At 32.8% G+C, this 18,038-nt stretch overlaps 2 protein-coding genes across 3 annotated transcripts in view; one reads left to right on the forward strand and one right to left on the reverse strand.

The window, feature by feature from the left end:
- LOC111421769 (kinesin-like protein 68D) overlaps positions 1-3,630 on the forward strand; it is a 16,941-nt gene extending 13,311 nt beyond the window's left edge. The window contains exons 4-7 of one of the 2 annotated variants that reach the window (XM_071194916.1): positions 2,121-2,344; positions 2,395-2,620; positions 2,670-2,917; positions 3,514-3,630. In XM_071194916.1, the coding sequence (XP_071051017.1) occupies positions 2,121-2,344; positions 2,395-2,620; positions 2,670-2,917; positions 3,514-3,625 (810 nt within the window). In that variant the 3' untranslated portion in view covers positions 3,626-3,630. Of the gene's footprint in view, positions 1-2,120; positions 2,345-2,394; positions 2,621-2,669; positions 2,918-2,990; positions 3,466-3,513 lie in introns of those variants that run through there. The other variant, XM_071194917.1, reaches the window with a different exon arrangement.
- LOC111421179 (minichromosome maintenance 6) lies at positions 3,619-15,807 on the reverse strand. The gene is made up of 4 exons (XM_023054324.2): positions 15,624-15,807; positions 13,518-15,574; positions 3,824-3,960; positions 3,619-3,767 (listed from the first exon to the last, which is right to left on the reverse strand). Exons 1-4 carry the CDS (start codon positions 15,713-15,715, stop codon positions 3,657-3,659), a joined length of 2,397 nt encoding a protein of 798 aa, XP_022910092.1. The 5' UTR covers positions 15,716-15,807; the 3' UTR covers positions 3,619-3,656.
- Positions 15,808-18,038: the final 2,231 nt, after the last annotated feature.

Below are 18,038 nucleotides of genomic sequence, written 5' to 3' on the forward strand. Positions count from 1 at the left end.
ACGCCAATGACGAACCCATAACTTAACAGTTTTACGATTTGGCGTGTGACCCCTATTGTTGTTATTAAACTGACGCCGGAATGCACGCCTAACTTCTTCTATCGAATTGCTTCTAATGTAAGTTTCTACACAAAACACACGTTGTTGGACTGAGTAATCCATGAAAGTTCAAACAGATGTTGAAAAAAAATGACGAAACTAAAAATAATATCGAATATTATCTCGATAATAATAATTAATAATTTAAAACTTATTTGTGACAGGCGACTACTTGATTAATAATTAACTTAAATCCCAAAGACTACAGAAGATATTCCCACAGAGAAAAACTTATTTAGTTATCTCATAGGGAATTTATTAATAAAATAAAATGGGTAGTCTATTATGGGGAACCCTGTACAATACGTTTTTGAAAAATACAGGTCCGTAATGACAATTTTATCGGCATCGAAATTTTTTCTTCATCTTTTCAATATTTCAATTTTTTCGGTTTTCCGTGAGTTTATAGAATTATTCCATACATGCAAAGATTTAATATTTTTCGAGCGGGCGCGTTTTCAATTTCTGTCAACTTAAAAATTTATTGTGGTAAGCAACCAGATGGTCCATATATGGTATCTAACAAACCGATGGATTTTGTAAAGAGATTAGTTGAAACAATAGAAAATTCTAACAGAAATGACACTAACAACTACTATACTAGCGTTGCTCTAGTAGTTTATCCATTACAGAAGAAAATAACACTGCCTGGAACAATAATAAAGAACTAGCGAGAAATCCAATCAGAATTCTTACCAAATAAAAGTCGAGTCGGTTATTCGACATTATTTGGATTTCAACAAATAAAATGTTAATTTCTTATGTACCACTCAAAATTAAAGCCGTTCTTTTCCATTCCACGATATACGATGACAGAAATAATAATAGATTATAATTCGACCAAAGTTGAAGTTGACATGCTGAACAAATTGTGTGACACTTAACACGATAACTGCATTACTAAAAGATTACCATGTGTCATCTTTTTTAATTTGTTGTTAAATATTGCCGGTATAAATGCGTATTACAATTTCTCCCAATAGACAGCAGAATAGGATACCACCGTTTTACACTAGCACTATCACTAGAACTAACGCAAGACCTAGAATTAGTTTAGTTGTCTAGTTGTCAGTCCAGTGTTAGTTCTAGTGGCAGTGGTAGGTAGCGTTAGTTAGATTCTAGGTCTAGTGTTACACTAGAACTAACACAAGATCAAGAAATAGAATCATTCGGGTTTAGCTATACTGAGAGACGTGCGATTAAATCCGAATGTTTCTAGGCGGTCGGCAACATCTCAAATTTTCCTAGTGTAATTTTTACTTAAAACTGACCAATACCCTTCTTTTTTGGCGCTTCACTTTGAAAACACTCCTCCGAATTAAAAAATAGAGTATAATAACTAATAAATATAACTTAATCCGAGATGTGCAATAAACGCAAAGTCAAACAAAGTGCCAGAAGAGACTTGGGCGAAACGGTCATTTACAACATCCAGGAACATTTAAAACAAATTTCAAAACCACACCGTTGGGCAACGTATTAACTTAGAAAGGTAGATTATCCTTTACAAGCAGATAGTTACAGTTGTGTGGAGTTTTTGTCTGTCATTTTATTGACTATATTATCAAATAAACCATTTAAAGCATTAAATGCAGATTTATACACAAAAATAATTATTGAAACTTTATCAAAAAAAACCCCGACTCATTAAAGGAAAAATGTCTGTATTGCGCTGAAGAGGTTGATAATGAATTGAAATGTAAGCAATGCTTGTAGCTGGCCCATGATATTTGGAAAAATAGTTTGGAAGAGTTGTGCGTATTTTGTAGATACCGACCTAAAACTATGTTAGACTCTACTTTACGAGATCTTTCTAATGATATTAATCATTCAAATCGATACACAAAAAAAACCTTCACACGGGAAAAAACCTTGAGATAAAGATTATTTATTTATTTTTTTAATTAAAACCGCAAGTTTAGATTAAATTTCGAATTAATTCCACTTCAATTTGCTTATTTATCTTAATCATTATTAAATAATTTCAAGGTTTCCTTTTATTTAATTATTTTTTTTTTAAGAAAAGAGAAATTGAAATGCAACAACAATTAGAACTCGAAGAAGAATCCTGTTTAGAATTAAAACAAGTGTTTGAAAATCTCCAACAAGAAGTCGAGTTTAAACGGGAAAAATTGAAACGTTTGCACGGAAAATTGCAATCGATGCGGCAAGAAATTAAAGATAACCACACGGCTTATTTAAAAGAACGACAAGATTTGGCAGAATCAAATGACGAAGCTGCTATGTAAATTTTTGATTAAAAAGTATTTTTATTATTACAAAAATTATTTGTAGGACTTTACGTCAAAAATTTTTAATAATAGATAATTTTGTCCCAGCTGAAGAACGTTCGAGGTTAATTAATTTAGCGTATTTTGATGAAAATTCAGATAATTGGCTTTTAAAGAAAGAAAAGAAAATCTTCCGGCCTGGTGATCGACCGTTGGCTCATGATTATCGAAGGCCTATTTCTGATTATGCTATTACTCATGCAATACCTTCCGCTGGAATACGATATAGAGTAACTTTTTAAACTAATAATGATTTAATTAATAATGATTTGATTGTAGGCTGAAAATGTATTAGATTTAAAACTTGATATGCCAATTCGTACGACTCAGGATTATGTAAGACCAACGGTTTGTCCGCAGGTTAAAGCGGCTGTAAAAAATGTTATAAAACAAGATCAAGAAAACAATAAAATCGTTGTTAAATTGGCGCCGCACGGTTTTTCAATGCGTGGTGTTTCCAAAACAGAACTTGAAGGAAGATTTAATAAAGCAGCTAGAAATACTATAGAAGTTAATAATTATAATAGGTAAGATATATCTTTTTTATTAATTATTTTTGAATCATCTAACGTACATGACTTAATTAAAAAACTTTTTTAGAGTTCGTCCTTCTCCAAAATCAGCAAAACCAGTTTATTAAAACGATAAAAATGAATTTATTTTTAGATAATTCATAAACGACGTTACCAATTTTGCTTAGTCAGAGTTTGTTTGTGTTCATTCAACTCAGTATTACAACAAAAAAAATACTTAATCTAGCTTTTGTTGCAAGGTGATACAACCTTAAAAAGCATCAGTATTATTAAGTTGTTTCCTTTCTGCACAAGTGATATTAGTGATTATTTATATATTCATTGTTGTAATTTATTTATATTATGTATTAAGGGAGTCTCAACCTAGTCAACTTGTTTTTTGATTTATTTCCAAACTAATTAATTATTGTGATATTATCTAATTTTTTAATTTATAAGAATCACGATTTATTTTTATTGTATCTTTTTGTTGTAAACGGAATTAATATTTTTGACATGCTTATAAATTAAAAATGTGGACGCTAATAAACTTTTCAAGATTATTTTTAGATTAAATTAATCCCTCAATTTCCCATCATTTTTCTTTGTAGATATCTCGATAAAGAAATTATATCCAAACTGGAGAAAAAAAATTGTTCCCAAACCCCCAAAATAAATTGCAGAATCCTTGTACAAAAATACCTTAATAAATATCCTTATTAAACGATTTAAAAGTTATTTATTTTGTAAAAAATTATTGATCAATGATATAATTTGGGTGAACAACGAGTAAAGGATCATCCTCCTCCTCATCTTGAGAATCGCCTTTTAAGCCAACTTTGGTTAAAGGAATTATTATTTCATCCTAAAAACAGAAACATAGCCTCAAAACGATTCTTTTTAATTTTTATTATTACTTACATGGTAAATTAATCGATCGAGAACCTTCTCAATCAATTGCTTCTTCTCCATAACATCATCTTCAGACTCTAATTGATCGGCGACGTGATTTAAATACCATTCGATAACATTACTTCGATGAACACCACCTTTTCCCTCTTTAAAATAAAAATTAATTAATTTATAATTAATACTTCCTCCGACCAGAAATAAGCGTCCGAAATAGATTTTTTTTTGTCCAAAAATATGTGTCTGATTTACTTAAAAATAATTTATTGAAACTTAACTACAAATATCGTTTCTAAGAAACTTTTGACGGTCATTTAAGTATTTAAACTGAATTGATGATGTTTTTTATATGTTGATAAAGCCCAAAATCAAAATCTCTGTAAATGATCTTTATTCATATACCACTTTGTATCCATCTCATCTACTTTTATGGTTTCTACCATACATTGTTGGTGCGAAAGGAAAACCAAAGTATCCCAACTCAATTCGGAAAAGGTTTTTTCAACAGTAAGAATTAATTCGTCTACAGTTTTGCAAGCCGATTGTTGCTGCAATGATTGAATTGCATTAAAAAAGCCTAAATCTAAGACGTTTGTATAGGGACAATTGGGTGGCTGACATAACATTTTGATTTTAAACTCAGTTCTATTTCAAGCTTCATTAAAGTCATTGTCACCAGGAAGAATGTGTTTGGCGACGACCAGATCTTGGCCATTTTGCTTCAAACTTGTTGCCAATTTCGGGTTTCCAATAATCATTTTCTTATACTCTTCTCTAGCGACATGGTTTCTAATGCCACTACTTTCGTTTCAATGGTCCGATTTTTACTGCTCTGTTTAGTAGGTTCCAAACACACAAAAGGCCAAAGCCAAGTTTTCCATCCAAGTTCTTGTTTTCAGAATGATTCCAACGTGGACGAGCTACAGCGGCTAAGAACATTACTTTTGTGAGAAAATGCTTACTTTTGCTGGTTCCTCTTCGCCTTCAACTAGGTAGTACACGTCATACATTCGATCATACATATCGATGAATTCGGGAGCTTTTGCATTTAAACTTTTTGGTTTAAGCATTGACAGACAATACTTCAGTCTTTCAATTTTATTGGAGTCTGTAAGGAAAGGGTTGACTGCATTTGAGTGACGTTGTAATATTCCTGATTTCAGTCTATTATGAACCGTACATTTTGGTACGTTAATATAAGAAGCTAACGAACGAATAGTACGTCGATTATGTAATAGTACTGACTTTATTAGCGCCGTCTTAATATTTCTCGGTTTTCGACCAATTCGTCCTTTTTTGGTGACTTTACATCTGCTACTTCAGCACCATCGACTAACGATTTTCGGGCTTGATGCCAAATTCGGCTTACAATTTTTACGGAAATGTTAATTGAGCCTTGTTTCAGTTTGCTATTCTTACTCAATTCCAGTAACGCATAATAAATGGCTTGTGTTGGGGTTTAAGTTTGTTCTTTTACGGCCGTCTCTTGTCAAAATGTTTTCCCTCTTTCCCATTATTTTCTTAACCCCAAAATACTAACGGTATGTTGTTTGTCTTGTAAAACTTGATATAGTCTTCTAATTTTCTTGACAGGGAGGAGTAATTTTGTAGCCTTTCTTGTTGCTATGGTCTGGTACGTTGTTCTTGGAGTTTAAGAACAAATTCTTGCCTTGATAATGGTTTCTGTCCTCTTTTTATTGTATTATGGTTATGTATGATATAGGAATTAACTGCTGCAATGTTGAGCATTTTGTAGAAAAAACAAAGAGGCCATCTCCTTTCAACACCTCAGAGAATCACTATTTTGATGCCACATTTATTAGATTTATTGGGCATATATATTTATGGGCATGTTTATAATTGACTGTACAGTTAGCAATAAAAATATCCCAGATGTTGGAAATTGGGGCGAAATTGACTTTCTCTACTCATTGTTGCTCTGTATGTCTCACACAAATAGGTTGCATCAAACAAAAGCTTGGCTGATAGATGATTATTTTTTAGAACTGCAGAAAGAAGCAATAGTCTCAATTCAAATATATAAAATATTTTTAGCTGTAGTTTTACCGCCTGAGTTAACTACGGGAGCACTTTTCCATACGTGACAATTTTTTCCTAAATATAGGAACAGATCTACATTTTTTGTTATGAGACTGTTTGCCTGAGTCACTGAAAACTCTTTTTTGTTTGGGTTTACAGGCACATTCTAGGTCGGCTTGATACAACTCTTCCTCATGCTCATCGGGAACATGGTCTCTATCGGCAACTCTTCATTCATCAGATGCAGCTATATGCTTGTTTATAAGCTACTTCTGCGACAGATTACAATTAGTTGATTTTAAACGATAAATTGTCTAGACCAGGTAGCATCACATCAGGAGTGCCACAGGGTACTATTTTGGGCCCAATACTTTATCTTGTTTACATTGCGAATTTGTATAGCCGACTCTCGTTCTGTAATGTTCATATGTATACTGATGATACGCAGCTCTATTACAGCTTTTTTAAATCGGATGTTTTGGCTGCACGAGATAATATAAATAAAGATCAGAATCACCTAATCACGCTCGCGGTTAGGCACTGCCTTGTGATCAATCCTTCGAAGTCGTCGGTTGTTGTTTTTGGGTGTGGAGGTGTTCCTAATTGTTTCACTGTGTCCCCTTGTATATGTGTAAATGGTCAAATGCTAAATGTGGTAACTGACGCGCGAAACTTGGGCTTGGTTGTCGACTCTGATTTGAGATTTAGTAAACATATAAATAACTTGCTTCAGTGAGCGTACGCAACATTGACACTTTTATATTCGGGTCATCATTTTTTAGACCATCAGTTGAAGATACGTTTGTGTGATGCCTTAGTGCTATCTATATTTAATTACGGTGATGTTGTTTACGACTCGTGTATTGATTAGTGTTTATTGCTAAAATCCAACGGGTACAAAATTCCTGCTTGCGTTTTATATATGGAATAAAGAGACGTGAACGTACTTCACATATCCTAAATTGGGTTCCTTGCCTGAATATGCCCAGGCGCCGGACCCTTCGCAAAGCGTGTTTTTATCATAAAGTGATTCTGTAGAAATCCCCACACGATGTTGATAACATCAACGTTAGGCATAGGCATACACTAACGATACCCCGACATTGTTTACAATTATTTAAACGATCTTTTTCGTATTGTATGCCGAATGTTTATAACAAAATTGCGGATTCGATAAAGCAGGAGAGTGTGCTGGGTTTCAAGGCATTTAAAACATGTCTGTGCGAACAGTAGATAAATAAATTTTTGCATCTACCTCTATATATTCCTTCCTTTTGATTCTTCTTCGCTTATAATAAATTTAATTTGAATTTTTGTTAATTATTATATTACTTCAGTTTTTATAACTCCTCGGTAGGGCCAATGAAAAACAAGGTACTTGTGGACCTTGACTTTGTCCTGTTATTGGCAGTTCTGTTATTTTTTTTTTTTGTAATTCGCGACGGTAATGAAAGCTATAACAGTACTCAAACGAGTGCTGTAATGAGATTCGTTACACCATCCGATGTCGTAATGAGATTTAGTAACATTTTATGGAACCAGTTCAAGTTGGTAACATTGGGTCATTAATTTTTCTAGTTGTCAATGTGACAAGTTTTGTCTATGGAAGCTTAAACACGTTCTTAGCATCGAATACAAGGTCCATAATGATGAGGACATTGAACACTGAGCAATTTCTCTTATTTTGGGAGGTGTACATGAAACATTTTTTTCAGGTGAATACATTTTGTGTTTTGACACTTTCTAATTGTCAATTCAAATTTCTATTTTCAAGACCTACAGCAACGACGACAGCTTGACGCCCATCCATTTTAATAACAGATCACTGTACTTCGGTCATATAAACATAAGATCATTGCTTCCCAAGTTTGATGATGTTTTCAACTTTGATTCCGATAATGAATTTCATTTATTCGGTATATCGGAGACATGGTTGAAGTCTGACCTTCCTGACACTTTAATCTCTATTAATAACTATAACATAGTGAGATCCGAACGTGGGACGCGTGGCGGAGGTTTACTCTGGTACGTCCACAACTCTATTCAGTACCAAAAGATTGATATCTCTCATGTAAATGTCTCGGATCTTGAGCAGTTATGGTTGGGTTTTACGCACTGTTATGAAACCTATGCATTTGGATTAATATATCGACCCCCATCCGCTGGAATTGGATGTCTGGTCGAACTTGAAAATGTCCTATCTACAATTAATACTGACTTCAACAACGTTATACTAGTTGGAGATGCGAACGTTCGATTCTTTCCGTATGCAAATCCAGAGGTAAATGGACTAAGTCCCATACTCGACATTTTCAACCTAAAACAAGTAATAAAATGTCCCACAAGGGTTACGGAATCTACTGAATCACTAATTGATATCATTTGTATACCAATTGGAGCGCAGGCTCTCGAAGCTGGTGCGAGAGATATGTTAACTTCGACTGATCATAAATGTATTTTTTGTCGAATTGATGTTCCTGGTATACGCTCACAATGTCAGCGATTTATTTGCAGAAGCTATAAGTACTTCAACCATGAACTGAGATGCATGCATCCCATCTACCATGGGGTGATGTGTATCTGACGGAGGACATTGATGTCAAGGTTACAATTCTAAATGAATTAATAATCTCTTTGTCTCCAGTGAAGGATTTCACTGTTACTCGAAAATCACGTCCATACATTACCCCTACGATCAAAGAGATGATCAAATTAAAGCAAAAAGCTTACCAAAAGTTTTCGCGTACTGGTAGTAGCAACCACAGAAGGTACTATACCGATATCAGAAACTATGTCACTTTGGCAATACGTAACGAAAAGAAAGCTTTTTTTGAGGCAGAGATAAATAGTAACGTCAATAATCCCTCAAAATTGTGGCACTTACTGCACACCAATCAGGTGCACTCAAAGAACACCAAGACAATCGACGAATCACTTAAAGATCCAGAGCTAATAAATGATTATTTCGCTAATATTATTCCTTCACCTTTTTTGTCGTTGCACAACCTTCATTCTAATAAACCATATATTTTGGGTGGCAACGACTGTTTTGGTTTCGATGTGGTGAACGACACAGACATCAAAAATAAGCTTAGCACGATAAAATCAAATGCTTGTGGTTTGGATGCAGTCGATCTGAAAATGATAAACTTGTATTGGAGTACTGCCTCCAAGAAATCACTCACATAATGAACTTCTCACTAATATACGGAGTTTATCCGAAACAATGGAAGATCGCTCTAGTAACACCTCTACCTAAAGTGAGCCATGCTACGTCACTCGAAGATTGTTGCTTCACAGCTAGTACATCACCTGAATCATACTAATTTACTCCCACGATGCCAATCTGGATTTCGGGAGAAGTATAGCACAACGACCGCGTTAACTAAAATTGTGAACGACTGGTGCTGTGCCATTGATGCCTCAAGAGTTACCTTCGTTGTATTCCTGGACTTTAGTAAGGCTTTTGATATCATCAATCATCAACTTCTAATAGCCAAGCATTTACATTGGTTCCAGTCATATCTTGTGAACAGATCTCAACATACAAAGATTAATGGTAATATATCTAGCGGTATCCTAGTCAAGCAAGGTGTTCCACAGGGAAGTGTTTTGGGTCCTATATTATTCAACTTATTTACGGCAGACATGCCAAATGTAGTGACGAGCTGTTCGGTTCATCAATACGCGGATGATGCGCAGATTTACATCTCTTGTGATATTATTAGTGTTGATGACACGGTGCGCTTGCTTAACTCTGATTTAAAGAATATTTGTGAGTGGTGTTCTGTTAACTGGTTAATTGTTAACGCGAAAAAAGCTATATGTATGTGTGTCGAGTCGGCCAACATTCGCAGAAGAGCAATCGATAATTTATCGGTTCCTATACACCTCAATGGAACTGTCTTAGCGTTCTCTGAATCGACCAACAACTTAGGTCTTACTGTCGACAGTAATCTTAATTTTGCGGAACATGTAAATAAGAAAATTGGTGTGTGCTACTATAAGTTAAAATCGTTATATAAATTTAAGTCATTGTTGTCACCACAATTGAAATGGAGACTTGTTAACTCCTTAATTCTAAGTCAACTTGATTACTGTAGTAACGTTTACTACAATTTTCTATCAGCTACTTTAAAAAATCGTATTCAAATACTTCAGAACAGCGGACTTAGGTTTTCATACTCGATTGATCGTAGAGAACATGTTACCCCCTATTACATAAGATATTCTATCTTAAAAATGGAACCTAGATGTACACTCTTGCTAACTGTTATGTTATACAATGTAATATTTTACAAATTGCCTTATTATTTATATTGTATCTTAGTACCAAGATCGCAAATACATAATGTTAATCTAAGACAAACGAAGTTGTTGACGATTCCCAAACATAAATCTGCTAAATTTTGTGGTAGCTTTGCGTACAGAGCACCTACAATTTATAATTGCTTTTCAGATGTTTTTCAGTTGAAATCTAATAGATCTTTTAAATGCACCTTGAAGCGCAGGCTTCTTGAGGAACAAGAATCAAAATGTTAAGTTTAATTATTTTTATTTATAATTATTTTTATTTTTATTTTGTTGGTTATTACTTTGATATATATGTATTTATTTTTGGTTTTCTAGTTTTCTAGTAATCAGCTATGCTGTACCCTATATATACAGTGCGCGGCAAAATTATTCAATAAATTAATAACAAATTTTTTTTTGCAAAAATGCCGAAACGGGTCAATTTTGGTTAATCATAACACACATTATGACACCATATTCACTTCCTGATAATCATTTTTTTATGAGTTATGACGTCATCGACATTTTTTTTAAATGGCACCATATGCATTTGTTTGCAGAATCTGAAAGGATATTTTTTTCTGCGACCAACGATGTAAATATCGATATGGGTTACATAAGGAAAATTTTGAAAAAATTAGCTTTAAAGGTACAAATTTTATTTCTTTTTGTGAACGTAAAAATAGCCTTACCCGTGGGTAACCATGGAAACGCTTTGTTTGGTTTTAATAATGTCTATTCAAAAAAGGCAAAATTAGTTTAGTGAGTGTTTAATTTGAATTGAAACAATTTTTATAGCGATTAATTCGTGTATTTTTGGATTGCTTTTTGTGTTGTAATTGTTTGTTTGTATTTTTTTTTCTGTTTTATGTTGTTTAGTTTTGTATTAGTTATTTTACAAATTTTATTTTTTTTCGAACAAAAATATAGTATTACCCTTGTGTAACCATGTACGTTGTCATGGTTCTTTAATTTTTTATTCTGTATTAAAAAACACTAATAATTTAAGTTTTAATGTGTAAGGTTTTAAGTTTTAATATTTAAAGTTATTTAATGTCCGTAGAATATGAATTATGTTATAAAAAAGAAATAAATTCTGATTCTAATCATTTAATCAATTGTTCGAAATGCCCTCCACCCACTTCTTGACAATAAGCAAACCTATTCATACATTCTTTCAAAGTATTATAAATAAATTGCGGACTAATATTACGAATTTCAGCGCTAATACAATTTTTTAATGCGTCTACATTGTGTGGTTTCTCAGCATACACTTTTGATTTTAGATAACCCCATAGAAAAAAATCAAGGGGTGTAAGATCTGGGGATCTGGAGGGCCATTCTATCGGCCCGCGTCTGCCAATCCACCACTCAGGGAAACTATTATTCAAAAATTCGCGAACAGGATGTGCAAAGTGCGGAGGTGCACCATCCTGCTGAAACCAAATATTGTCGTCCAGTAAGTTGGGGTTATTATTATTTGGGAATGCTTCTAAAATGACAGGCATCAGTTCATTCCTCAAAAACTCCAGATATCGTTGACCTGTCAGAATTTGTTCAAAGAAGAAAGGGCCAATGATTTTATTGTGAATTATGCCTGCTCATACATTCACTTTTTGAGGGTATTGGGTATGTACCTCGCTTATCCAATGAGGATTTTCGTTACTCCAGTATCTGCAATTTTGTCGGTTTACTGTGCCATTCAGGCAAAATGTAGCTTCATCCGAAAATAAAACGTTGTAAATAAAGAGTGGATTACGGTCACATCGATTCTGCATAATTTCACAGAATTCCATGCGGCGATCTGTGTCATCTTCATTGAGTTCTTGCACTAACTGCACTTTGTAGGGATGGTACATCTCTGCTCGTAGCACACGTAGTACAGATCGCTGAGAAACTTGATGATCCGCTGCAATTTGTCTCGAATTACTATGGGCATCATCTTCAACAGCTAACAAAATATTAAGTTTCACATTTTCGTTGATTTTAGAACGTCCAGCATGTGCAATGTGCTTAACATGTCCAGTTTCTCTAAATTTCTTGTCAATTTTGCTAACTGTTGATCTACTAATAACTCTGTCAGGGTACTTTGCATTAAACAAATTGCATATCTCTTGTTGTGTTCGGGTTTTATCTCCACATCCAATAAGAATTAAAATTTCTATGCGTTGGGTTTCACTTAAATGAGCCATAATTATTTTAGAATAAATACGTAACAACAAATGCTCAAAAATAAAAACAAAACAGTAACAAATATTGAACAAAACTGGACTAATGAATACAGAACACGGTAAAAAATAACAACAAATAACAATCTCAATCAGAATATAACGCAAAATAACTAATACAAAACTAAACAATATAAAACAGAAAAAAAATACAAACAAACAATTACAACACAGAAAACAATGCAAAAATACAGGAATTAATCGCTATAAAAATTGTTTCAATTCAATTAAACACTCACAAAACTAATTTTGACGTTTTTGAATAGACATTATTAAAACCAAACAAAGCGTTTCCATGGTTACCCATGGGTAATGCTATTTTTACGTTCAGAAAAAAAAATATAATTTGTACCTTTAAAGCTAATTTTCTCAAAATTTTCCTGATGTAACCCATATCGATATTTACATCGTTACTCGCAGAGAAATATATACTTTCAGATTTTGTAAACAAATGCATATGGTGCCATTTAAAAAAAATGTCGATGACGTCATAACTCATAAAAAATGATTATCAGGAAGTGAATATGGTGTCATAATGTGTGTTATGATTAATCAAAATTGACCCGTTTCGGCCTTTTTGCAAAAAAAAATTTGTTATCAATTTATTGAATATGTTCCATAATTTTGCCGCGCACTGTATGTGTATGATATGTATATGCTTTATATGTATATTTCTTTTTGGGCAGATTAAATAAATAAATAAATAAAAATAAGTGTTACGGTGTTACCACCTGCTGCATACCTATTTCCCTTCATTGTCAAAATTTATTTTATTTTTGTTAAAAAAAAGGATAAAAACGCGAATTACAAAAAATAGCATAAAAAACACGTTTCATAAGACTTAAAGCACTCATTCATTAAAAATCCAACTTGAATTCGTGCGTTTCAAGCGTGTCTTACGAAACTTGTTTTTTAATATACTATTGTATTCTTTATATGTTGTGGTGCTAATAAAGAAATAAATAAATAAGTACACGTAAATTTTACGTACAGTCGTGTTTTTTGGACGAAAAACTTATACTGTACTTGTCAAAACGACAACTAACGTTTAAAAGCAAGACAGCCTAAAAAAAAATTTAAAAAAAAAATCGATATTGGACACTTATTTCTGGACAGAGGGAGTAATTAATAATAAAATTAATTACCTTCTTCTAATCTCGATTCCTCCTTCCTCATTTGAACCACAATCATATTACTTAAACTTTTATATTCTTCAAAGCTCAAAATTAACTTCCGTTTAACTTGCGTATCTTCGTTAACACTTTCATTTTGGTTGTTTGGTTCTTCTTCCCCGCCCATCGGTTCGTTTTGTTCGTCATCCAAATGAATATCGGGTTGCTCAACGCGAATAATCGATTTATTTAGCAATCTATAAGCTTCTTTAACATGTTTTGACTGAACTTGATCCGAAATTTCCATCCTTGCCATAGCTTCTGCTAATCGAATCATACTTTCTAATTGTCTCACCGTAATCCTCCACGTTGATTTCCCGGTCGTTGTTGAATCCCTCAATCTTAATTTATGATAAAATCTAACCAATAATTCGCCGGCTTCTTCGTTAATGACCGGTTTAAATTTCCTCGCGAACGTGATGTATTGAAGAACTTCTTCTTTGCTGTAAACTTTCTCAACGATTTGTTCAACGTTACTGTGTAAATCAACGATTTTTCTTGCAATGGCATAATCGACTAATTCGTTGCATTCATCAACGAGGATAAAAAATAAATCGAAACGAGACATAATCGGTGCGCTTAATGCGATGTTTTGTTGGAGTGATTTAGCTCGATCATATCGACCCCCAATTGGATTAGCGGCCGCTAAAATTGAGGTTCTCGCGTTTAAAGTGGCTCGAACGCCTGCTTTTGCCAAAGAAATCGTTTGTTGTTCCATCGCTTCGTGAATAGCAACTTGATCCCTTGGATCCATTTTATCGAATTCATCGATACAACAAACCCCGTTATCGGCCAACATTAAAGCACCCGCTTCTATTACGAAATCGCCGGTTTCTTCGTCTCGAACAACCGCAGCTGTTAAACCGGCCGCGGATGAAGCTTTCCCCGATGTATAAACAGCCCTTGGAGAAAATTCCGAGACTTGTTTTAAAAATTGCGATTTTGCCGTGCTTGGGTCCCCGACGATACAACAATTTATATCGCCTCTTAACGTTGTTAATTCAATGGTTGTTTTCGCAACACCTCCAAATAACATTAAAAGAATCCCCCGTTTTACTTCATCGTTACCGTGAATACTCGGAAATAAACTGCTTATTAAATTTGAGTACAAATTCTTATCATGGGACATATCATAAAGGTGCTTCCATTCCCCCTCGGTCATTTGTTGTTTTAAATCTTCCGGTGTAACATCTTCTAAAGGCATTTCAACTCCCCCAAAACGCGGATTCGTCGGTTGAACACTACACGCTAAAAAAGCCATCCGATAATGTAAATCCCTCACCCCCAAAGCTTTTAACCCTCGAATTCCCTCGGAATCATCCCCTTTTTTATGCCGCGAATTCATTTGGGTCTTAGCTCCAGGTAAAGACAACGCCCCAACATCAGGAACAACAATTAAAGTTCCCGTAAAATCGTATCGATCACCCGCTTGAACGGTTTCAACGTTTTCGGCGCGTAAAATCACCTCAACACTCCGCGGGATACAACCTCGAGGTAATTCGGCTTGAGTTTCTTGAATCCGCACTTTTTGAAAATCGATAAAAAGCGATTTGTCGACGTCTAAAAGAAATCGCCGTCGATTATTACAAACCGGGTTACGACAAATCGTTGGATTTGTAAATTTAAATTGTTGCTCGACGTTTTTTATTACAGTTTGGCAATCCAAACAGATGAATGTTCCGGAAATTAATTCGGGATGAACCGGGTGCGTACGAATAACTTGACCGGAAATACGAACCAAAGTGCCAATTTTATCCGTTTTTAATTCGCGGACTTTTTGGCGAGTTGGAACATCGGTGAAACTAACGTAACATTCTTTTTCTTTTTTAAGATCGCTGTGATCTTTTACAAAATTTGAAACTGCTTGGCAAAGAAAGGGGAAGATCCTAAAATATTCTTCGATTATCGTTGTTGCTAAATCTTGGTTATAACGTTCTGTATCTTCAAAATTAATCTCTAAAGTGCTTCGTTCTTGGTGGAGGAGTTCCATGGCTGGGTTTAAATATTTTACTTTCCCATATTCTTGATACCTTTATTTAAATTAATTAATTCATTCATTAATGGTTCTTTTTTACTTACTCTTCAAGAAAATCTTGAAATAACTTTTGTGTTCGAATTCCCACCTCATCTCGAACACGCGCTTGTCCTAGTTGAACATCCGCAACATCCATTTCTTTACAAAAACAGCTTTATAATCTTTATAATAAAGTAACAACTTAAAAACGTATTCGGTTCGATACTTTCCCGCTTCAAATTGTAACATAACCTCACTTAACCAAACGTCAAAATAAAATTTATTTATTTATTTTATATAGTTTATTTATTAAAATATCTGATTTTAATGAATCCGTAATTTGATATTAAACGATAAATAGGGATTGCAACAATTACATAAATTTATTATACTTACTTTTATTGTTTTTTATTAAAAAATTTTAAGTTGGTATCTATTAAACATAAAAATGATAATCTCAAAAAAATCTCGTTATAAAACATTAAATAAAACTAATATTTGATTAAAATGGACTTTGAAGATTTAACAGAATTTTCACTTAAGTGTTAATGACTTAGAAGAACTTATCAATAAGACTTTAAACAATTTCAACATTGAAGATCTATCATTTAAGGAATCGAAGAAATAATATTAGACACGTTAAAACTAGATTAAATTTGCTTCAAAATGATTTTTATCTCATCTCCATATCTTTGTTACTTTATAATATATGATGTTCTCAATTACCATCATTTTGAATACATAGTTAAAGAAGCAGAGTTGGATTAAAAAACTCAAAGCTACGAGATGTATGGAATTGAAGAAATAATATTAGGCACGTTAAAACTAGATTAAATTTGCTTCAAAATGATTTTTATCTCATCTTCATATCTTTGCGATATATGATGTTCTTAATTACCATCATTTTGAACAAATTGTTAAAAAAACAGAGTTAGATTCAAAAGCTCAAAGCTACGACATTTATGGAAGCGAAGAAATGATATGAAGCTCATTAAAACTAGATTACATTTGCTTCAAAACGGTTTTTATCTGATTCTGATATCTTTGTTACTTTATGAGATATGATATTTTCAATTTCCATCGTTTTATATAAATGTTTAATGAAGCAGAATTAGATTAAAAAGTTCAAAGCTACGAGATTAATGGAATAGAAGAAATAATATTAGGCACGCTATAAACTAGATTAAATTTGTTTCAAAATGATTTTTATCTCATTTTCATATCTTTGTTACTTTGTGATATATGATGTTCTTAATTACCATCATTTTGAATAAATAATTAAGGAAACAGAGTTAGATTAAAAAGCTCAAAGCTATGTGATTTATGGAAGCGAAGAAATTATATGAAGCTCATTAAAACTAGATTAAATTTGCTTAAAAACGGTTTTTATCTCATTCTGATATCTTTGTTATTTTATGAGATATGATATTTTCAATTTCCGTCGTTTTAAATAAAAGTTTAATGAAGCAGGATTAGATTAAAAAGCTCAAAGCTACGAGATTTAAGGAATCGAAGAAATAATATTAGACACGTTAAAACTAGATTAAATTTGCTTCAAAATGATTTTTATCTCATCTCCATATCTTTGTTACTTTATGATATATGATGTTCTCAATTTCCATCATTTTGAATAAATTATTAATGAAGCAGATTTGGATTAAAAAGCTCAAAGCTACGAGATTAATGGAATCGAAGAAATTATATGAAGCTCATTAAAAGTAGATTAAATTTGCTACAAAACGGTTTTTATCTCATTCTGATATCTTTGTTATTTTATGAGATATGATATTTTCAATTTCCGTCGTTTTAAATAAAAGTTTAATGAAGCAGGATTAGATTAAAAAGCTCAAAGCTACGAGATTTAAGGAATCGAAGAAATAATATTAGACACGTTAAAACTAGATTAAATTTGCTTCAAAATGATTTTTATCTCATCTCCATATCTTTGTTACTTTATGATATATGATGTTCTCAATTTCCATCATTTTGAATAAATTATTAATGAAGCAGATTTGGATTAAAAAGCTCAAAGCTACGAGATTAATGGAATCGAAGAAATTATATGAAGCTCATTAAAAGTAGATTAAATTTGCTACAAAACGGTTTTTATCTCATTCTGATATCTTTGTTACTTTATGAGATATGATATTTTCAATTTCCGTTGTTTTAAATAAAAGTTTAATGAAGCAGAATTAGATTAAAAAGCTCAAAGCTACGAGATTTAAGGAATCGTAGAAATAATATTAGGCACGTTAAAACTAGATGAAATTTGCTTCAAAATGATTTTTATCTCATCTTCATATCTTTGTTACTTTATGACATATGATGTTCTTAATTACCATCATTTTGAATAAATAATTAAGGAAACAGAGTTAGATTAAAAAGTTCAAAGCTACGAGATTTATGGAATCGAAGAAATAATATTAAGCAAGTTATAACTAGATTAAATTTGTTTCAAAATGTTTTTTATCTCATCTTCA

This window comes from Onthophagus taurus, chromosome 3, assembly GCF_036711975.1.
Source record: "Onthophagus taurus isolate NC chromosome 3, IU_Otau_3.0, whole genome shotgun sequence".
NCBI classification, from domain to species: domain Eukaryota; kingdom Metazoa; phylum Arthropoda; class Insecta; order Coleoptera; family Scarabaeidae; genus Onthophagus; species Onthophagus taurus.